The sequence below is a fragment of the Mus caroli genome, chromosome 6 (genome assembly GCF_900094665.2).
Source record: "Mus caroli chromosome 6, CAROLI_EIJ_v1.1, whole genome shotgun sequence".
NCBI classification, from domain to species: Eukaryota; Metazoa; Chordata; class Mammalia; order Rodentia; family Muridae; genus Mus; species Mus caroli.
The window spans coordinates 79,961,827-79,984,120 of NC_034575.1; the positions used below are offsets into that span (position 1 = coordinate 79,961,827).

General features: G+C 45.5%; 2 protein-coding genes and 1 pseudogene across 8 annotated transcripts in view; 1 reads left to right on the top strand and 2 right to left on the bottom strand.

The window, feature by feature from the left end:
* Positions 1 to 224: 224 nt before the first annotated feature.
* Positions 225 to 762, bottom strand: LOC110295670 (annotated as a pseudogene).
* Positions 763 to 2,708: 1,946 nt separating this feature from the next.
* On the top strand, positions 2,709 to 10,193 carry Nagk (N-acetylglucosamine kinase). Of its 6 annotated transcripts, XM_021164550.2 has the most exons (11): positions 2,709 to 2,959; positions 4,606 to 4,690; positions 4,857 to 4,955; positions 5,626 to 5,767; positions 6,231 to 6,341; positions 6,956 to 7,068; positions 7,891 to 7,978; positions 8,713 to 8,810; positions 9,123 to 9,201; positions 9,281 to 9,389; positions 9,904 to 9,984. In XM_021164550.2, the coding sequence occupies exons 1-10, from the start codon at positions 2,877 to 2,879 to the stop codon at positions 9,361 to 9,363; spliced, it is 981 nt and encodes a 326-aa protein (XP_021020209.1). In that variant the 5' UTR covers positions 2,709 to 2,876; the 3' UTR covers positions 9,364 to 9,389; positions 9,904 to 9,984. The 6 variants fall into 6 exon arrangements, with proteins under 6 accessions (XP_021020209.1, XP_021020207.1, XP_021020208.1 ...); XM_021164548.2 differs by lacking the exon at positions 9,281 to 9,389 and having other exon boundaries at positions 2,712 to 2,959; positions 9,904 to 10,193; XM_021164549.2 differs by lacking the exon at positions 9,281 to 9,389 and having other exon boundaries at positions 2,715 to 2,993; positions 9,904 to 10,193.
* Positions 10,194 to 13,621: 3,428 nt separating this feature from the next.
* Positions 13,622 to 22,294, bottom strand: part of Paip2b (poly(A) binding protein interacting protein 2B) — a 28,127-nt gene continuing 19,454 nt past the window's right edge. Inside the window, exons 4-5 of one of the 2 annotated variants that reach the window (XM_021165573.1) lie at positions 17,429 to 17,605; positions 13,622 to 16,438 (exon numbers count right to left, since the gene is read on the bottom strand). In XM_021165573.1, the coding sequence (XP_021021232.1) occupies positions 16,382 to 16,438; positions 17,429 to 17,605 (234 nt within the window). In that variant the 3' untranslated portion in view covers positions 13,622 to 16,381. The remainder of the gene's footprint in view (positions 16,439 to 17,428; positions 17,606 to 22,294) is intronic. The other variant, XM_021165574.2, reaches the window with a different exon arrangement.

Genomic DNA, 22,294 nt, shown 5'->3' on the forward strand with positions numbered 1-22,294 from the left:
CAGCTACTGTCACATAATGTTAATCACAAAGATGAGTCACATGTGTGATTTACATTTTTCTCACTTAAAAGTTAAAAAGACTGGCAAAACCAATTTGAACGATATGAAAAATTAACTTACTATATCCCAAATGTTTATGAATTCTAATATGGAATTCATATAAAAGTTAATATTTATTCTATGTTTTTATTATTAAGCCTGTGTGTTTCTTTTTTCTTATTTATTATTTTTAATGACAGAAACAAAAATATACCTAAAAGTGAAGATTCTGGAAAACCCATGTGCTCTTCCTTGTCTTGTATGGCTCCTCAGACGTGATCTTGGGCTCCTGCCTGGCCTTGCATTTTAAAGCTGGATCTCTAAACATATCCTTGTTGACAACAGTTTTGTTCAAAGGGCTATCAATGGAGTACCTTGTGGGCATGAAGTGGTTGTAGTTATAAACTTTTACAAAGAACTTGATCTTGGATCTCTTGGCAAAGAAAATCTTGGCAATTTTCTTCTTGCCCATGGAAGCTGTCACTTTTAGGGGAAAGCAGTCAATTCCAGCCACCAGGGCGTGGGTGTAAGGGTGGTCTGAGGTGCCATCATCAATGTTGATGACAGCTTTGTGTCCAGAGAAGCATCTAGCCAGGACCAGCACATTTTCCTGGGTTTCATGAACTTGCTCGTTTCGACACTGAGTACCCAGCAGAAAGGAAAAAAGGACACTAGCCTGTGTATTTTTAAAGTACATAAGAGTACATGTGGATATAAATACAATTAGCTACTGGGTTGGGGATGTAGCTCCGTTGGTAGATAGGTTGTCTACAGTATACAAAACCCTGGGATCAGTTACCAGTATTACATAAGTCAGGCATGGTGGTGATTACCTGTAATTCCAGCACTTGGGAAGTTGAGGCAGAAGGATATGAAGTTCAAAATTCTTCTTGTCTACATAAGAAGGTTGAGATGAGCCTGGGCCACATGACCTCTATCTGATTGGGTCTTTAGGAGTTTGAAATCTTTTTTATGTTTAATTTTAAATGATATGTGCATGTATTAGTGGAGAGTGCCCAAGGAGGCCAGAAAACAGAGTTGAATCCCCTGGGGCTGGAGTGACAGGGTTTATGAGCCACCTGATGTAGGTCCTGGGAACACACCTCCAGTCCTTTGCAAGAGCAACAGGTACTATTACCCTCTGAGTCATGTCTTGGCCCTGAGGTTTCTCATCTTCACTGTGAAGGGGAGAACTGGCAGCGATTACAGTAATTCTCATCCAAATTCAGAAGTCAATCTTGTTTTTAAACCAAAGATTCTCTCTTGTATTCCTTTCTAAACAAGTAATGCAAAGCCGGGAGGGCAGTGTGGACCTTTCATCTGAGCATTTAGGGGGTGGAGACAGAAAGACTGGGATTCAAGGACAGCCTCAAACACCTCAGGATTGTAGGGCCAGTCCTGGTGACTTGCAATCTCATTACAAAAAGATTCAAACAACAGAACAAAAGCACATCAACGCTGTCACAAATGGGTCCCAAGACTCATTACACCAGAGCAAAAGGGAACTTTTCCATCAGAATTCACCCACAACATCACACTCTTGCCAAAACTTCCATTCAATCAGAATCCTATGGAATTAGCTTTGATTCTAAAGATGTTGTTGGAGGAAGCATTTTCCAGCTCTGAAGTACTGTGAATGGTAATGTCTCACTTCCCTCTAGTTTCTCTATCAGGCAATAATGTTATTTCTATTCTTGAATTATTTGGTGCTTTACTGACTCAAGTAGGTAAAAAAGCAGGTAAAGGATACATTCACTCCGGAACCTTAGAAGGCAAGCCTACACCAAAACCTCCTAGCACTTGGGAGGTGGGGCAGGAGAATCGGGAGTTTAAGGTCATCCTCAGCCAGAGTCTGAGGTGAGTTTGGGATATATGAGGCTCTGTGTGCCCACCTTCCCAACTGTTTATATCAAAACACAACCGGACCCAATTATCTGACAGGGAAAGAGGATCCCAGTTCAAGATTTCTCCACAGGAGGCAGGCTCAGAGGTCCGAGGTTGGACAGAGGCACGCTAGCCCCAAGGAGACTCCATCTGAAGTCTCAAAGAAATGTCAAGAGCAGCAGACAGTCCTCCTGGCTATTGAAGCTGCCTCTTAAGTAGGGCTGGAACAACCTGGAGCCTGAGGAAACAAACAGGAGTCACTCTTCTACAGGACCTAATGGTATCTTCCTCTCTTCCTCCAGTTCCACTGCACAGTTTAGAGTTGAGCAGGTGGTGGCCAGAAGGTGAAATATGGTCTGTGAGTGCCAGTTTTTAGCATTACATTCCATGCCACTCTGGGTTATACAGACGAGATACAGTCCAGAAAGAACAGAGTTGGACTCAGATCTCTTGTAGAGCGCTAGCCTGACACACATGAAACCCTGGGCTCTATCCTCACCACCGCACAAGCCTCAGCTGACAGCAGCCTGGGGCCTCACTGAGACCTGCTCAGCGTACTCAGCACAAGGTAGAGTGCGCGCTCATGAGCCAGGGTGGGGTGGGGTGGGGTGGGGTGGGGTGGGGTGGGATGGATAGACCGGGACATGGTCTGGACCTTGGCTCCCGCCCTGGTCCTCAGACACAACCACCAGACTCAGAGCTTGCCTCCAAAGCGTCTGCGCGTGCGCACCCCACAGTTATGCACGCCTCTGCCAGCTACTTCTGGCTGGCCCTTGGCAGCCCTCAGTTCCTTCACACACCCTCCCAGGAGCCTCAGCTGGGGTGCTGCCTCCTCTCGAAGCAGGCACTTGAACAGCAGGCTGGAAGAAGCCGGAGGGGAAGGCTGCGGAAGGCGACAGCACTGGCGAGAGAAGACGTAGCATCCACACGCTACGCAAGCGCGTCGTAATCACATGACAAGGGGCGGTGCCCGCGTGGGCGGAAGCGAGGTCAAGGCTAGGGTCGAGCTTGCTACGGCGGACCAGCGGTGGCAACGGTAGTATGGCCGCGCTTTATGGTGGCGTGGAAGGGTGAGCGCTGGATCGGCCGGAGGCTGTCCGTCCGGGAGCGGCGGGTCAGGGGGCGGCGGCCCACACCATGCCCGGTGCCTTTGTGCTCCACGGTGCGACCACGCCCCTCCCGGCCACCACCTTTCCGCCACAGGGCTCTTGTGTCAACCTGGAGAGTTGTGCAGAGCTGGGGGGTCAGGTGGGAAGTTGCCGGTCGCGGGTGGACGTGGGAAAGAGGCGGAAGCTGAGACTGAGATCCATGCCCAAGGGAACCCGGGAGTTAAGCAGCTGTCACCAGAGCACTGTCTTGTCTTGGTGCTAGGGACCCTCCACTGCTGTCGGCTCCGAACGTCCTTGGTTCCTATATTCTCCTGCTTAGAAGCTGGTCTGCTTGACTTTGGGAAGTAGCTCTACTAAGCATGGCTTTGGGTGAGACTTAAGGCAAGGGCAAGAGTGAGCAAGATGGTGGTTTATCCGGTCCCCTGCACGTGACAAGCATTTTGTGGAACTGGGTGTGTCAAATCAGGACGTGATAGGAAGATTTGGTATCTTAACTGCTCGCTGCTGATTTACCCGGAAGTCTCTTCCCGTGAATTGCGAAAGTGATGACCCCTGGCTTTATTTGTGACACCTTGCAAGGAAAAACAGCACAGCATAGGAGTTTCCATTTAGCCTTGTTATATTCATATGGAAGGGAGAACTTATTTTTCCCAGTTTGTCAAGAAATTAATTTGGATTTTTACTCTACTGTCTCTTGCATTAATATCCCTTCATGTACTCTTGATGTACTCTTTGAGTTGGATCGAGTCTTTATTGTCTATTACATTACAAGAAGTATTGGTCAGAGCCAGGCGGTGTGGTGCACGCCTTTAATCCCAGCACTTGGGAGGCAGAGGCAGGCAGATTTCTGAGTTCGAGGCCAGCCTGGTCTACACAGTGAGTTCCAGGACAGCCAGGGCTACACAGAGAAACCCTGTCTTGAAAAACAAACAACAACAAAAAAAGTATTGGTCAGTAGGACATCCTCCCACCACATATCACCCTTCTTCTAAACTACCACTTACCCCAGGGATTTAACTCAGGAGGGCTTAGTTGCTGAAGGCAGTATGAGTTTTTCCCTGACTGGTATACTTTCTCACAGGTGTCTTGAAGACCCCGGTGTCAGAAGATAGGACCTCAAAGTAACCCTTAGCTGTTGTGAGAGGTCTTCTTATTCTGTCCGATGTATTTACCATAAGTCGTTTGGGCCATGCTCAAGATAGGTTAGGAGGATAGGTCATCACTTGGAGCAGTGGAGCTCATGAGGAGCTAAACAATGGAATACACTCTTGATTCAGAGCAGTCTTTGCTAGCTAGGGCTTACTAATGTGTGGAGAAGCCCTGCACGAGACAGACTGTAAGGTCTGGTGATGTGTGAGTGGGACCTTGCAGAGGAAGTAGGACCTACCAGACAAAAGGAGCAAAGCCTCCTTTTCCTTTCCAGAGTGTAGCAGGCACTAAACAGGTAGCTTTGGAGTAGAGGTTGGGTTTGCTGAAGCTGTCTTTGCCCTAGACTTTTGTAAGAGACTACTATGCAAGCATGGCTCTCCTTGTGGAGTTCGATCAGGACTGAGTGCCCTCTTGTGTTTTGTAGGGGAGGCACACGGTCCAAAGTCCTTTTACTTTCTGAGGATGGGCAGATCCTGGCAGAAGCAGATGGACTGAGCACAAACCACTGGGTAAAAATAAAAGAAGAAAGCAAGCCATCCTGAGGGGACCAGAGAACTTGGCCTTCATGTACTGTTCAACTCCCATAGAGGTGGTGTCTGGGTCTCTTAGTAGCTGATAGGGGGGCAGCACAGATCCTGCAAGCCTTTCTAACTCCTCCTTCCCTCTTGGGGCCAGCTGATTGGCACAGACCAGTGTGTGGAGAGGATCAATGAGATGGTGGACAGGGCCAAACAGAAGGCTGGAGTGGATCCTCTGGTGCCCCTTCGAAGCCTGGTGAGTCAGCTGAAGCCTGGGCCATCAGCATTGCTCAGGCAGGTGGCCAGTAGGACTAAGTGAGCTTCATGACGAGAGAAAAGGTCTCTAGGGCCAGGGCCTTTGCTCTTGTCCATTCTTGTGGTTGCAGTAATAACCTAAAAGCTGAGGATGGGGCTCCAGAGACCCACTGGTACCTTGATTTGAATCTCAGCTTTGCCACTCAACTTAGTGGACCTTAATTCACTCACCTTCCCTATGCCTCAGCTTCCTCATTTTTGCAAAGACAGATACTAAGAGTTGTTGAGAAAATGATTCAAGCACCCTCTAGCCTGAAGGGCCCTTTACATATTAGCTCTTTTCCCTCCCAGGCTGCTGTGGCTCTGGCTTCTTACCAGATATGCAAGGGAGCTATGCAGGCATAGCAGATCCCATGCATGTCAAGCCAAGCTGTTTGCTTCACATCCCCTCACCTTGTTCTTTTGTCTGTGTCTTCTTTCCTCCACCCTTTCCTAGGCCAGGCTGTCCCTGCAGGCATGGCCTTCTAAGGGTGTTTTGTGGGTGAAGGGGCTAGATTGGGTGAGCTGAGTATGACCAGATGGGTGTCAGGAAGAGAGGTGTTAAGGAAGGAGCTGGTCTGGGCTCCTCCCTCCTTTCCTCGCTCAGATTCTTTCTCTCCCTTGTGGCCTAGGGCCTGTCCCTGAGTGGTGGGGAGCAGGAGGATGCAGTGAGGCTCCTGATTGAGGAGTTGAGGCACCGATTTCCCAACCTGAGTGAAAACTACTTAATCACCACAGATGCAGCAGGTTCCATCGCCACAGCTACACCGGATGGTGAGGATGTGAAGGGAGGAGCAGGGTTGAGAATGAGCTCGCTTAGGGGGAAGCCCCTTACCTGTGGCTGGCAGAACTTACCTTACTAACATCTGGAAAGCAGCAGAAAAGCTGTGGGTTTTCCTTCCCTCATGTAGGAGTTGGGGAGTCGATATCTGTATGATGTATGGTGCTAATGGTCACTGTAAGAATGGGGGAGGGTTTGCCATAATCTCTAGTATTAGGTACTCAGTAAAGCCAAGATCATTTGAAGTCTGGCTGGCTGGGAGCCATGTTCTCTTGAATTGCTGCAGACTTGTTCTTCCTCTATTCCCTAGACAGGAAGCAAGTGGGCTACTTGTTCTAGGAGGTTGGGTGGTGATTCCTCCACTGTGGGGCTGGTTTCTGTCCTGTCTTTCACAGTGGGAAGCTGCTACTCTATTCGGGCCCTTGGCCACACTGAGCCCCCATGCCCTCTCCCCAGGTGGGATTGTGCTCATCTCTGGAACAGGCTCCAACTGTAGGCTTATCAACCCTGATGGCTCCGAGAGTGGCTGTGGAGGCTGGGGCCACATGATGGGAGACGAGGGCTCAGGTAAGTACACACATGGCCTGCTCTCTTGGTCACTAAACCTAAACAGGTATCCCTAAATAGCTCCTAAACCTGTTGCAGACTACAGGATAATATTGGGAGAATCACAGAGTTACCATCTTGCTCCGTAGTAGCCTTTCATGCCTAGGGTATGCGTCATGGCACAGTGGTGTAGCCTACCTCTGTTGATTTTTGGAGACCCAAGGGAACGATTGAAACTGAAGGTTAAGGCTATAGCTGTCCAGAAACTCCCTCCTAATGGGAAAGGGGTCTGGGGTCTAGAAACACTTCGCACTGACACTACTTTTGGGGCAGCATGTATACATTTCTTTGGTTTTTTGGTCTAGCTCATGCTGTGACTGCAGCTGTGTGTGACAACTCACCACCCTTGTCTTTGAATGGGAGCCAGCATGACAAGTTCACTTACTCAGTCTTCCTACAGCGTTTCCCTTGCCCAGTCTATCAAACAGTTATCAAAAGCCTTCTTCCCCTACTGGGAACCTGTGACTGAATAGCAGGTGATCAGTGAGTTCTAACTGGTCTTGAGCTGAGAGCTTTTCTTGGTGAGGAGACTGCCTCTGTGATTGGCTGTCTTCTTCGCCTTCTGCTCCTGGCAGCCTACTGGATTGCACACCAAGCTGTGAAAATTGTGTTTGACTCCATCGACAACCTGGAGGCAGCTCCTCATGATATTGGCCATGTCAAGCAGGCCATGTTCGACTATTTCCAGGTACTTCCTACCATACAGTCATGTACACCTAGTTGTAGGACACTGGGGTCTTTGATGAAGAGGCTGCAGGAGAGGAAGATTAAGGTCTCCAGATGGGTCAGAATAGCAGGGTGAAGTGGTGGATAAGGACAGGATTCATTGTGGGCAGTGTGTTCAGGCAAGTGTGACTTCCATGTCATCTTAGGAATTTTAGTCATTTTTGCAAACATTTAAGCAAAGCCAAATGAGAAAAGAATATTAAAACAGTAGATTCTGTAGATGCTGACAGTTATCTCATTCTCACTAAAATGTACTCAGGAGAATTTCTGTGTTCTTGGGGACTCAGAAGGGTCACATGTGTTAAGTTGGTGGTAGAAGATGGCAGTTTGGGAGATGAATCAATCTCCTGGCTGCTTCACTTCTCGGAACCTTTGGTCTGCTACTTTGAGCAGGGACTGTATGGGAGCACTGCTCTTTAACTGAAACAATCTTTTCAATGCATTTGATCTTGAGGGAAACTACTCAATCGAGAAATCTAAAATTTCCATAAATTTTAAAGCTTACAAAAAAAAAAAAGAAAGAAAAAGAAAAAGCCTGTCAGTGGTGACACATACCTTTAATTGCAGCACTTGGAAGACAGAGGCAGGCAGATATCTGAGTGAGTTCTATGACAGTCTGGTCTAGAGTTAGCTCCAGGACAGCTAGGGCTACACAGAGAAACCCTGTCTCAAAAAGAAAATAATGCCCAATTATTTTGATCATTTCAGTAGGCACACACTAGGAAGGGCCACTCTGGGTGACAAAGGTTTTCTATTGACTGCTTGTGTCTCCTCTGTTTCTCAGGTGCCAGATCGGCTTGGAATCCTCACCCACTTGTATAGGGACTTTGATAAATGCAAGTTTGCTGGATTTTGCCAGAAAATTGCAGAAGGTACTGTAGGTGCCTGTTTGTAACTTGGTTCCCCAAATGCATGTCTAATGAGAGGTGGAACATAGTTACGGCTGGCCTGTGTGCTGGTGGCTGTCTCTACAAGTAACCTGGAATCTGTGGCTCAATCTGGTGTGATTGATAGGGCCAGGACTTAGACAGCACTGGACTGCCTGTGTTTCTCTCCCTGGTGGCCATGTGGCTGGTGCAGTCTGCATGCCTGGGTTTGAGAACCTATTGTCCTTTGGATACATTCACAGAAGCAGGGGTTAGAAAGCTCGGGTAGCTCATTTGGGCTTTGGGAGGAGCCTGCATGTTGGCATCTTTTGAGGCTTGCTCATTTTTAACTTGGATTCCTTGGTCCAGGGCAGCCTACATGTCTTATTTCTGGACTGAGGTTCAAAACATCATGCTGGGTGAGGCTGGGAGCAGCACACTGCTGAGAGTGCTGGTCACCAACAGGACAATCAGCAATCTTCTCAGATAGGGTCCCTTGTCCCTTGACTCTTGGGGACAAACACAGTAATATAATTTAATAGTTCATCAGACTCTCGTCCTACTGCTAGCACTGGCACTGGGAGGGGAGGCATCTGGAATGGTGGGAAGAGGCTTGCTCACCTATGTGGCATCCATCCTAACATTAACTTGGCCTGTGCTTGCTTCCTTACCTTAGGGAGAAAGTGGCTAGAGTAGGCTGCTTCCTGTATTCTCCAGCCCCTTTCTCCTCCCTGCCCCAGGTGCACATCAGGGAGACCCTCTTTCCAGGTACATCTTCAGGAAGGCTGGAGAGATGCTGGGCAGACATGTTGTGGCAGTATTGCCAGAGATTGACCCGGTGAGTTGACATGGGACACAAAGTGGGGTCCCGCAGATGAATGAGGTGTGAGCCTAGGGTGGTGACACTGTCCCATTAAATTCTATGTGCTTTGTTGCTTCTGTATATAGAGACTGGCTATATGGTGGTCTTCTAGGTTCTCCACCTTTCTAATTGACTATCCCTTTCTTCTCTGCCTCGCCTCTCATGACTCCTGTTTTCTTCCTTGCCTTTTTTTTTTTTTTCTCTCCTTGAGTCCACCTTCTGTTTCATACTGGTGAGGAGTAGGGTTAAGGTTAGTCTGCAGTGTCCCATTTTCTGCTGTTTTCCCAGGTTTTGTTCCAAGGGGAGCTTGGCCTCCCCATTCTGTGTGTGGGCTCAGTGTGGAAGAGCTGGGAGCTCCTGAAGGAAGGTAAGTCTGGGTGGGGGTGGGTGGAGACAAAGGATGTAACTGAAAAGGAAGGTGAAGTGGGCCTTTTTCTTTATCCAAGCCCTGCAACCTGCAACCTCCTCCTGGGACATGTGTGTGCGACGCCTGTGCTCTACTGCAGAGCTCCAGCTTCTGAGCCCCTGAAAAGATGTTCTATTCTAAATGACACAGTAATCACTTTTTAAAGACTTATCTTTATATTATATGGATTTTTTTGTCAGCATATATGTCTGTCCTGTGCATATGGGCATGCAGTGCCCAAGGAGGCAGAAAAGGGTGTCAGCTCCTCTGGAACTTGAGTTACTTGATTGTGAGCCACCATATGGGTGCTGGGTACTGAACCCATGTTCTCTGAAGAACAGTAAATGCCCTTAACCATGGAGCCATCTCTTCATCTCCTTAGAGCTCAGTCTAGTGTAATAACTTATGGCTGCACTCTTAGTTACCACTCTGGCCAGCCTCAGTTCAGCCTGTTGTGGGGTTTCCATTAGACTCTGAAACAGCTCAAGGGTGGTGAAGTTGTGGGTATTGCATGCTCCAGAGTTGAGGGCTGCAGGTTCCTTTGAACTGCAGGTTCCAGGACCCACAGCATCCTGGTGCTTCCATGCTGGATAGTTGGCATATGGCTTGGCGTCTGCACTGAAGCCCCATCTGCTGGTCTTCTCTCTGCATTCTTCCCTCCAGGCTTTCTCCTGGCGCTGACGCTGGGCCGAGAGCAGCAGGCACAGAACTCCTTCTCCAGCTTCACCCTGATGAAGTTGCGGTATTCTTCTGCACTGGGGGGTGCCAGCCTGGGGGCCAGGCACATTGGATACCACCTTCCCATGGACTACAGTATCAATGCCATTGCCTTCTATTCCTATACCTTCTAGAGGCTAACAGCCCTGCCCAACTAGCCAACATTGAGAGCTGGGAGACTTTCCTTTTTTAAAAACACATATGGAAGAAAATAAATGCACTTTACTCCTTCCCTAGCAGGTTGTCATCTTCCACACATTGCTGTGCATGTCCTTGGCACCTCCAGCAGGTTCACCTAGCAAGCTCTCAGTTTAAAGACCTACCAGGCTCTTAGGCATATAAGAGCCCAGACCTTCCCATTTCCACACTATATGCTTTGGCTGCCAGAAGCTGGGACCCAAGTTTCCTCTTAACAGTTATGATTCCTCATGACAGAACTAAGTGTGTCTAAGTCCACCTCCTGGGGAATGACCCAAGGTCTATTGTCTCCCAAGCTCCCCAGTAGGATTTGGGAGACAGTACAATCCTAGTCTCAATTTTGACTTAATTTTATTTGGTAACTGTAAGTACACTGGGCAGTTTTTCTTTTTCATGTGTGCATGAATCCCTGAGGGCCAAGTAGGCATTGCTTAACTCAGTGGCCTGCCTGCTTCTGACTGCTGCTCACCTGGCTCTGGTTATAGTAAGAGACCTTTCTCTCAGACCTTTATATCTGGGCAGCTACTGCTGCCAGCCCTAGTGGGGAAGGCCTTTCCTCTGGAGGTAATCCTTCCAGGAAAAACTCTGGCCCAGAGGCAGGGTTCTCCATCATTTCTATATCCAGTTGGCAGCTGATTAAGCAGGTATGATGTGCAACAATGCTAGTGTTTTAACCTCTGGGTTTGTTTTCTCGCTCTCCAACTCCTGCACAGCACATGTGTCCATAAGGCATAGCCAGGAAGGTGCCATCTCAGCAAGTATGAGTTTTAAAACAGCTGACATTTGATTTATAGAGCAAAATTTTTTAAGTAACTTTTTTCAAGTTTTAGGGAAACTTTTTTTTTAGTTTGTTTGTTTAATTGTATGTTTGGGTGTTTTGCCTCCAGGTGTACTGTGTGTGCGATGAGGAACCAGAAAAAAAATATCAGATCCTCTGTCTGAGACTGGAGTTTCAGATGGTTGTAGCCTCAATGTGGGTACTAGGAATGGTGCCAGGAACCCATTAAGAGCAGCCAGTGCTCTTAATTACTGAGCCATCTCTCCAGCCTTTTAAAAAAGGTTTTAAAAGCCTTGTTCCTGGAGCAACAAGCTTTTAAACACTTGCAACAGGAACCAAAATCCAGAGTCTGGACCTAGGTTTACTGGAGGTGCTGGGCAGCCAGGGCATCATCAGGTACCACTGGCTCTCCCATCTCCACTTTGGGCCTCCTTTCTCCTAGTGTGCCTCCACCACTAGCCCTCTTTCCCTCATGTCTATAGAGGGAAACTGAGTCTGTACAACTCTTATTACCCATGGACATGACTAGAAAATCCTGGCCTGCAGTAGACAGCACAAAGTTCATGAGACGTTGAGGATGGTAGGAAGCCATCTGCAGTGGCTGAGACACAGCATCTCCTAAGTCCTGTGTGTAGAAGACTAGCCACAGTGAAGGTGGACAGCCATGCTTAAGGGATTTTGACAAAATGTAGTATACTCAACAACAGGAAACTACTCAACAGTTAGAGAACACCTTAAAAAAATCCCCCCAAAAAACAATAACAAAAAAGCCCAGCCAAATCAGGAGACCACCAAGTGTTTAACTCCACTGACGTGAAACATCCAGAAAAGATGCACTAGCCAAACCAGGGCCAAGGGCCCTGCACGTGAAAAAGCTTACTGAGAAAGATGAATATGGTGGTGGTTCCAGCACTGAAGAAAGTTCCTAAGCTGAGTGACTTGGACAGTAAATCTCATGATTCATATGGTATGCATCATTAGTGAACTACCCCAGCTCAAAGCTGTGTTTTGTTTTGGAGGCCCTGTTTCCACTTTTCAAGCATTAGTTTATTTCTATTAACTTATTTACAGACAGAATAGCGCTATATAGACCTGGCTGGTCTGAACTCTTATGTTGGCTAGTGATCTGCCTGCCTCTGCATCCCAAGTCCTGGGGTTAAGGATGTGCACCACCCACATCTGGATTAAGGACGTGTACCACCCACCTCTGGCTGGTTTTTGAAGGCTCACAATCTGTAGGACAAAATTCTCCTTATGTGTATTTGCAGAATGAGACATTTATAGGAAATACAGTTTATACTCAAGGGATGCAGTTTGCTGTTGGAACACTTCCTTAGCCATGCATGAAATCTTTCATTTAACAGCCCCAGCACTGAAATACAACTTAGTAATATTAAGATATTTAGGACAGCCTGGTGGTCCACACCTACAATATCAGCACTGGAGAGGCTGAAGTAGGAGGATCAAAGGTTGAAGCCTAGTCTGGACCACAGCAAGACTGACTCGAAAGGGTTTCTCTGTGTAGCCCTGGCTGTCCTGGAACTCACTTTGTAGACCAGGCTGGCCTCAAACTCAGAAATCCACCTGCCTCTGCCTCCCAAGTGCTGGGATTAAAGGAGTGAGCCACCATGCCAGGCGAGGAAAGTACTTTTTAATAACCTTATCCAGGGTTAAGGATAGTAACCTCAGTGGTAGGATGCTTGCCTAGCTGTGTGAGGTTCTGAGTTTGAGCCTAAGAACTGCCTTTTTTTTTTTTCTTTATAGAATTAAGTAGCCTAGAATGTTTATTCATTTAAAGAAAAAAAAAGTTAAATTTGGGGAGAAGAGCTCAGCAAATCTTCATTTAAATTATAATAAAATGTAGGGAGGATTTTACATTAAAAAAAGAAAAAATACATCTGCCCTTGAATTCCCTCCTGTTCCCCAAAGACAGGAAGTGTGGCTTCTAAGCTTGACACCCTGAAGAAAGCAGTGTCTAATATCCCCTGATTCCCAGGAAATGGAAACTTCTGGGTCCAGCAGGGGGTTAGGTGATAGACAGAGGCCAGGTAGTATGCAGTCAGCTTTATTGTTTGGTTGGATAGATTCCGGCTCTGTTCCTATGATCACCCATAGCTTCTGTGTGGGAGGATTGTAACTGGAGGGTTCACCTTCCAGATTGTTAACTGTTGTCTGGTGACATCCTTAGGTTAGCAGGACAGGCTTCAGTAGGTGCCCAACACCCACTGTTTGGCCATCTCAGGACTGACCATCCTGGGGGCAGCAAGTCTCAAGTCTCATGGTGGACACAATCAGTCAGGGTCCCTACTTCACATCAGCATCCTTTCTTCTCTCTGCTTAGCAAACGGATGCCCTCCACCCCTGTTTTCCCAGAGGAGAATGGCTGGGATGAGCTTTTCCATCAGGTAGGTACCTCTAGTCAAATTTGTCAGACCCCTGAGTTCCTATCCTTGACATCCTGTAAACCAAGACCCTTATTGAAGAGGCCTGTCCCCTCTGGCAATAGGGGACAAGCTCAGAAGGTCAGGCTGTCACATGGTCATTGCCATAGTCCCAATCAAGAGGTCTACTCTGGCTTCCCCTCTTTGCTGGCTCCTTGAGGGTGCTAGTACAAACTCAGGGCTGTTTATCTGCACCTTCATCTCTCTACAGCAAAAACAACTTGACATAACAATAACCTGGAAAATATTCAGTAGTTCACCAAAACCATTTATTTTTAAGCCATGGTTAACCTTACAATCTTAATGAAGCAATCATAGGTCTTGAGACTTTGGAAATAGTGCTACCCAGTCTCAACCTTTCACGGGCCTGGAGTACAGCTTGGTGTAGTGCTTGCATAACACATGTGAGGTCCTGGGTTCAATAAAAAAGACCTAATCTTCTCCTTAGAATGTCTCCTGGCTTGTTTATATGATAACCACAAGTCAGGTACACTACAGATAGAAACTGGTCCCTGACCCTGAGCTACAGTACCAAGGCTTTGGATACCTCAGATTTTTGATGTAGTCCAAAATTCATGAATAATTCCTTCCCCCACCCCCCAACGTTAATAGGGTCAAATAATCACAGAACTCAGTCTCTAATAAATGAATACTGAGACCAGGCAGACTAGCAACTATTTAGAAAGCTTTCTATTGCTGTATTAAGAATTTACACAGCAATCTAAGAATTCCAAGGAAAAAAACAACCCAAAACTCTTGTAATTGGGGCTGAGTCTGTAGTCTAGGGTACAATTGTGCTTCCTCACAAGATAGTAAAAGAGTTGGGTCACAGGAATAAGTCATTCCATACATTACTAAGGACCAGTTCACTGACTGCATCCCAAGCCTATAGTCAGCACCCTGCCTCTGAGGTGGACTCAAGACACTAGCTCTTGGATTCCAGGTATACCCAACAGCATACACCCCTGAAAGCAGGCTAGAGAATGACATCCAAATAAAATGAGCCAGCACAGCGGGAGGGAGGCAGGCCTCTTGGGCCATTCCTAGCAGCTTGGCTTCCAAAGAGCAAAACTGAAGGATGGAACAAAGCTGCCTCAGGCTTGCATAAGTTTCCCAGACAGGTGCTCAGAGGAAGGTGCACTATGCAGACAGATTCTGAAGGATCCTCCTGCAATCCTGATACCGCCTGACCTCATGGAGACTACAAGAGAATCTTTTTAAATGTCCTACACATACCCTCCTCCTCTCCTTATTAGAGGTGACAAGCCAAGCTAAAAGCTTAAACAGGAATAAAGTCCTTCCAGAAGGAGTTCCAAGTTTCATTCTCTCTTGATGGCGAGGCTTTGAATTGATGTGTGTGTCTGGCCATACAAGTTCCCTGAGCTATTCTCTATGATGTGATCAGAGTGGGAGGTCACTTTCACAAGATGCCATCCTTGTGATGACTCAAACAGGAAAAAGAGGGACNTCTGTCTTTAACTGCTGGGGCTGTGTTCAAATCAAGGGAGGGTTGAGAACAGCTTAAGGGTAGGACTAACCTGGCACAAATGAGACTCTGGGTTCTATCCATGGCACCAAGAAAAAATGGAAACTCAGCAAACCAGTTCATATGAAAAAGGGAAACTTTCAACTTTCCGGACCTCAGTCCCCTCCTTCCAGTCTCTGCCCATATCTATATACTGATCTGATGGACTGCTGGAAGCGGCATGATCTTTCCAGACCTGTCATTTACCACAGTGATAGCCACACAGACGCACAGCACCATCAGTCCTCCCAAGACCCTTCCTCGGAGTACGGTCGGGACAGGACACTGGTTCTCTCACCCTCAGACACTACCACCTTCACCTCGACTCACAGCAGCAGCTTCTGGTGCAGTTCAGTTCCACAGAACACCAACAAAAACCCTAGTGAGTTAGAGCTAGAAGTAAGAGTGCACCTAGGCAGGACCATGAGGACACTAAGCTGGTCTGTGGGAATAGTAACACCTACTAACAGCTTCAAGTAGATAGCAAGCCTGATTGTTGTGTTCTCGGGCAGGACCCCTCAGCACCTTAGTTTCTGGGAATCACTCTGTAAGGCATGAGAAAAACCCAAACTAAGCAACTTGTTAGTGTCTGGAAACACAGAAAATGTGAGGGAATTAGACATCCTAAGAATCAGATATTGAAGGGACTTAGGAAAACAAAACTGTCCAGAAAAGATTCAAGGTATAACTAACACAACTGAAGGCCCATCTCAGATTTCAACTAATACTGTCTTTTACAGCTGAGGGGGGAAATAAGCCAGAAGCAGCCCCCATGAAGATCATGAAGGCAAAGCAACCCTGATGAGTGACAATAGCTACATACTAATGATAGGATAGCAGTCACTAATGACAATCACCATCAAGCCCTGCTTTTCTGATATACAACTCACATCCATCCAAAGTTACAATCATCCAAGAACTTTCAAATCTGTGTTCTCTTGAGCTGAGTTCAGGACAGGAGACAAGAGCTTTATGGGCCACTGGTATCCCAGTTCATCATGGAAATATCAGGGGATGGGAGCTGAGTGTTATATCTGGTTTGTATCTCATGTTTTTCCCCCTTATCACCCAGCTGCAAACTCCTTAAGCTCTCCAGGAACCCTGCTGCTGGTAGGTACACAGCAGGGAAAATTATTCTTAAATACTGTTTTCCTTGGTCAGCTTATTTTGCTAAAATGCAGACAACATTCCTTACAAGGGAAAAACAATCGCAGTTCCTTAACTCCAAAGAGCTCATCAAAAATAAAATAAATTGGAAACTGCTCTGAGCAAGTCTGCACAACAGAAGAGCCATGCTCAGGCTTGGAGAGTTGTACCTCACACATTAGTTACTCAGAGTCACAATATCCAGTTAAACCACCTTCCCAACCCAACCCGCCCTGGCTGCACACCCTTGCCACCCCCCTTCAGCTCCGCCTTTTTTGTGCATTGCTGGCCCCAGGTACGGGGACAAGACAAGTCCTTATGGAAGCTTCCAACAGCTCAGTACTTCACTCCTGGAATAAACTCCTTGGCATCTGGATTCAGGTTACTTTTGCTCTGAAATAAGAACCAAAAGAAAATAATGCCAGGCGTGGTGGTACACACCTTTAATCACAGTACTCAGGAGGCAGAGGCGGGTGGATCTCTGTGATTTCCCTCCCCATACTAATGGTTGTCTTTCTGCTTTCATGTCATACTGTACTTTAAAACTTATTTCCAAGCTAGGGATGTAGCTCACTGATGAGTACATACCTAGCATATTCAATACTCATAGTCTAGCCCTGCAGAGAGAGAGGAAGGAGGAGAGGGACAGACAGGGACAAAAAAAAAAAAAAAAAAAAAAAAATCATTTATTTTTGAAGTTCTGAGGACTGAACCCAGTGTCTGAGAAAAGGAAGAGTATTAATACCCCAGGCTATAACTGAATTGTTCTCAGAGGCTGTTCCTTCATGTGTCCCACTCCACTACAGGATATTTTCCTGAATGTATAAATGATATTCATTCCAAATAGCACTTCAAGCTACTGAACTGGTAAAAAAACAATATTCCTCAAAGCCAGCTTGGATACCAGAACCTCTATTTTCCTCATTTTCTGTGCCCCTTGGTGCACTTGTGAACAGCCTAAGTCTTGGCTCACTGCAGGGCACAGCCATATAGGAACATAACTCTTTGAACAATGCTCAAAGTGCCACATCAAAACAGAAGGCAAGGAACTCCCCCCGATTTAACTGACATGCAAACTGGCCTCTCAGCAGTGTGTTCCTAGCAGAGAGAGTTCCTAGATACAGTGAAAGAGAAAAACAGTATCAAGTAGTCCATTGAAGCCCAATTCAGGCTTCTAACCTTTATCCCAGTGTAGAGCATCAGGTAAATGAAGACTGATGACTACAATTTCACAGAGCTTGGGGCTTATCTAAGGGGTTGAAGGCATGGCAACTCATAAGCTCCAGAGACTTGATGTAGGGTATAGAGCCACACAGATCTTCTATGACTCTAAACACCATACTCTTTCATGATGTTACATGTGGAACTACTGAAGGCTCTTACCAAAATGTCTTCAGATTCATGAGTGTCATCAACTGATAGTCCATTTAACTGCTGTTGTAAGTGCCCCACAGCCTGAGGCAGGTCTCGTGCTGGGATGAACCAGTCCTGGTCCTCTTCATCCAGCATCTCCTGGAAGCAGCGGTCCAAGAAGTCTTGCTCCTGCAGCTCTTCCTCCACCTGCCAACAATGGGGAAAGCTCAGAGGTGTCATCCCAGAGGATCTCAGCCCTTCCCACCAGATGGGCAGGAGAGCTAATGATGCTTCTAATGACAATTGTGGTTTAAATGAGAACTATTCCCAATTGGCTCATGTTTCTGAATACATGGTCCCTAGTTGGTGATACTGTTTAGGGACATCACAGAACCTTTATGAGGTGAAGCCTATGTGGAGAAAGTATGTCACTGGAGGCAGGCTTTGAGATCTACAGCCCTACCCAATTTCTTGTACTCTGCTTCCAATTTGTAGATAACATGTGAAAAGCCAGCTTCTTGTTCCTGTTGTTAATGCTTGTTTGCTGCCATGCCTTCTCAGATGGACTGACTGTATCTCCCTAGAATTGTAAGCTATAATAGACACTTTTATCCCCCAAGTTGCTTTTGATCATGAATCACAGAAACTAAAAAGAAAACATGATCTTAGTTATTCAAAATGGCAGAAACTTTAGGTCTTCACAGATCTTTATGGGACACTTTTTTTTTTCAAAAAATTATTTTATTGAAAATAGATTTTTCTGTACAATATATTATAATTATGTTTTCCCCTCCCCTGACTCCCAGTTTCTCTCCATCTCCCTTCTCATTCAGATCCACTCCATCCCTTTTCTGTCTTTAATTAGAAAACAAATAAGCATCTAAAAGATAATAATAAAATAAAATTAGATAAAAAAATAAATGATTCTGAATAGGGCAAAACAAAGAAGCAGAAAGAAAATAGCAGAAGGAAAACACAGAGACATTCACATTTGCACACACAGGAATCCCATAAAAACACAACACTGGAAGCCATAATATGCAAAGGACCTGTAAAGTTAAAAACAAAAGCCCTGACACAACATTAAAAGAGGAAGAACTTCCAAAGATGCCACTGAGTTAATTTTCTGTTGGTCATGTACTCCTGGGCATGGGACCTACTCTTAAGAGTAGCTTGTTGTCTATGGGACACTTTTTATTATTACTTTTGATTTTGACTCTTGCTTTTATTTTTTTAATTCTCCATTGTTATGGTGGTATAGAAGAATCTTTTTATAGCTTGCATTCTTTCTTTGACCTTGATAAAAACATTCTTTCTAGACAGATGTTGTGGCACCTGTTACTACATCAACACTCAGGAAGCAGAGACAGGTGGGTCTCTGTAAGTTCAAGGCCAGCCTAGTCTATGTTCTAGACCAGCCAGAGCCACATAGTGAGACCCTGATTCAAAAAAAAAAAAAAAAAAAAAACTTCAATTCTCCACCTTACAGGGAACATGCAAAAGACAAAGTATGTAACTGGTCTGCAACTAGTATTCTGAAAACTTAATCTAAAACATTAGCTCCTGATTCACTTTTCTGGTAATAAGAACTCCAAAGGCAGAAAACTACTTCCCGAATCTTAGATACAAAGGGTACTTTCTGGTGCATCACCAGAAATATATGTCACAATTTAATAGCCTCTCGAAACAAGAACACTGAATATTTAAACTACTCCGTACTTCTTAAACATTGTCACAAGCTGAAGCAAAGAGATCTAGGATTGTCCTTTGCAGACAGTGTTTACTCAGTAGATTTCAGTGACTTCATGGGCCACTCCACACTTGCCAAAGCTCTTTCCCACCTCCTTCTGGGTAATAGGTTCACAGCTCATTGCCTCCTGGGATGGTTTGTAGATTCTTGGACCAGGGAGTGGCACCATCTGAAGGTGTGGCCTTGTTGGAATAGGTGTGACCTGGTTGGAATGGGTATGTCACTGTGGGTGTGGGCTTAAGACCCTCACCCTAGTTGCCTGGGAGTCAGTCTTCCACTAGCAGCCTTTGGATGAAGACATAGAACCCTCAGTTCCTCCTGCGCCATGCCTGCCTGGATACTGCCATGCTCCCACCTTGATGATAATGAATTGAACCTCTGAACCTGTAAGCCAGCCTCAATTAAATGTTGTTATCTATAAGACTTGTCTTGGTCATGGTGTCTGTTCACAGCAGTAAAACCCTGACAAATACACCTCCACAAGATAGATCAAACAACAACAATAATCACTCAGTTGTGAGTCACAGGTTCAGAAAAAGTCACTAATAGCAAGTTTTTAATTCTTTCTGTTGTTTTGCTTTTAGACAGTTTTATAGATATATCACAGGCTGGCCTTGAACTCTCTGTTGCTAAGGCTGACCTTGAACTTCTGACCTTCCAAAATGCTGGGATCATGGGCATGTTCTATTACCCAGCTTAAGAAGAGTAAATTAAATTAATAATTGCCAAAATATTTGTAAATCTCATAAATTCATAGTTATGAAGCTCAAAAAATTAAAGTATTTCTTTTTTTTTTTTTTTAAAGATTTATCTATTTATTACATGTAAGTACACTGTAGCTGTCTTCAGACACCCCAGAAGAGGGCATCAGATCTCATTATGGATGGTTGTGAGCCATCATGTGGTTGTTGGGATTTGAACTCAGGACCTCTGGAAGAGCAGTCGGTGCTCTTAACCACTGAGCCATCTCTCCAGCCCCAAAATAAAGTATTTCTAAGTCATAGCTTTGTATTTGAAATGTCTTGTATTTATTTTCTCTATCCAGTCTCTATTTTTCTCTCTCTGTGACAGGGCTGGACTAAAATACTCACTATGTATACAGCTCAAGCTGGCTATGAACTCACATCGACCCTCCTGTCTCAGCCTCCCAAGTCTTAAGACCACATTTCTGCTCTCCATTCTCTTACATATTCCCTTGCTCAAATATTTTACCATAGCTGTTTCCTTTAGGACCTTGCCCATGTCTGTCTCTCTGTCTCTCTGTCTCTCTCTCTCTGTCTCTCTCTCTCTTTTGTTTTTCGAGACAGGGTTTTTCTGTGTATCCCTGGCTGTCCTGGAACTCACTCTGTAGACCAGACTGGCCTCGAACTCAGAAATCCACCTGCCTCTGTCTCCCAAGTGCTGGGATTAAAGGTGTGCGCAACCACTGTCAAGCTGTAAATCTTTCTTATTATAGCAGTATTCCATTTTCTTTGCATAAGAGTTGGGAGATTTGCACTTAGAACATAAAAGAAAAAGAAAAACCAACAAAAGACTGTGAGTCTCAGCTCTGAGGCATGAATGAGCATTATGCCTGCTCTGAGTTCAATTATTAGACACGCATGGGGAAATGATAGGAACTTAAGAAAAAAATTCCTCCAGTTAGAAAACAGGAATGTAAGCCGGGTGTGGTGGTGCACGCCTTTACTCCCAGCACTCGGGAGGCAGAGGCAGGTGGATTTCTGAGTTCGAGGCCAGCCTGGTCTACAAAGTGAGTTCCAGGACAGCCAGGGCTATACAGAGCTCTGTCTCGAAAAACAACAAAACAAAACAAAACAAAAACAAAAAACAAAAAAAAACAAACAAAAACAAACAAACAAACAATGTTGGTTGTCCTTTTAAGGCTTTCCTTGGTCATTCACAGCAATGAAACCCTAACTAAGACAGCAGGTAAGGGCTGCCCAAACTGATGATTTGAGTTTGACCCCTGGGCATCTTAGTTAAGTTTCTTTAGCTGTGATGAAGACTATGACTGAAAGGAATTCTGGGAGAAAAGTGTTTATTTCATTTTACAGCTTATAGTCAACCATGAAGTGAAGTCAAGAGGCAGGAACTGAAGCAGAGGGCATGGAGAAGCACTGCTTATTGGCTGGCTACCTATGGCTTTCTCAGTCTGCTTTTTTATACAATGCAGAGCCTTATACACCATCACCTGCCCAGCAGTGACATTGCCTACAGTGGGCTGGACCACCCTTCATCAACATCAACCATTAATCAAGAAAATTTCCCACAGACTTGCCTATGGGACAATCTAATAGAGACATTTTTTGTTTGTTTTTGTTTTTTGTTTTTTTGAGACAGGGTTTCTCTGTGTAGCCCTGGCTGTCCTGGAACTCACTTTGTAGACCAGGCTGGCCTCGAACTCNTGGATTTCTGAGTTCGAGGCCAGCCTGGTCTACAAAGTGAGTTCCAGGACAGCCAGGGCTATACAGAGAAACCCTGTCTCGAAAAACAAAAAAAAAGAAAACAGGAATGTAAAAGACCCCTAACACACCACTGAGCAGTGTCTTCTACATCCTATGTCATGTCTCACCAGTGACAATACCTCCAAGTTGCAGAGAATTGGTGTTTGCCTCCTGCTTAGCAGAACCGAGTCCCTTTTCTCTTTAATATTAAAATTATCAGAATATGGGTATAAATCGTTCACAAATATAACTAATGTGTTTTTTACAAGAATTCTTCCCTTTCTTGAGTTATCCTTCCTCTAAAATATATTATTATTTTTAATTGGGAGGGGGGAGTAAGTGCACATTAGTGTAAGTAAGTAAGAAGGCCAGAAGAAAAGCCTATTAGAGACACTGGAGCTGGAGTTACAGATGGCTGTGAACTGCCATGCAGATGCTGGAAAGCACACTCCTTGTCCCTGCAACAACAGCAAGCACTCTTTTTTTTTTTTTTTAATGTTTTTAAATGGATTTTTTTTTTAAAGATTTATTTATTATTATATCTAAGTACACCTTAGCTGTCTTCAGATGCGCCAGAAGAGGGCATCAGATCTCATTACGGATGGTTGTGAGCCACCATGTGGTTGCTGGGATTTGAACTGAGGACCTTCGGAAGAGCAGTCGGTGCTCTTAACCACTGAGCCATCTCTCTAGCCCACAGCA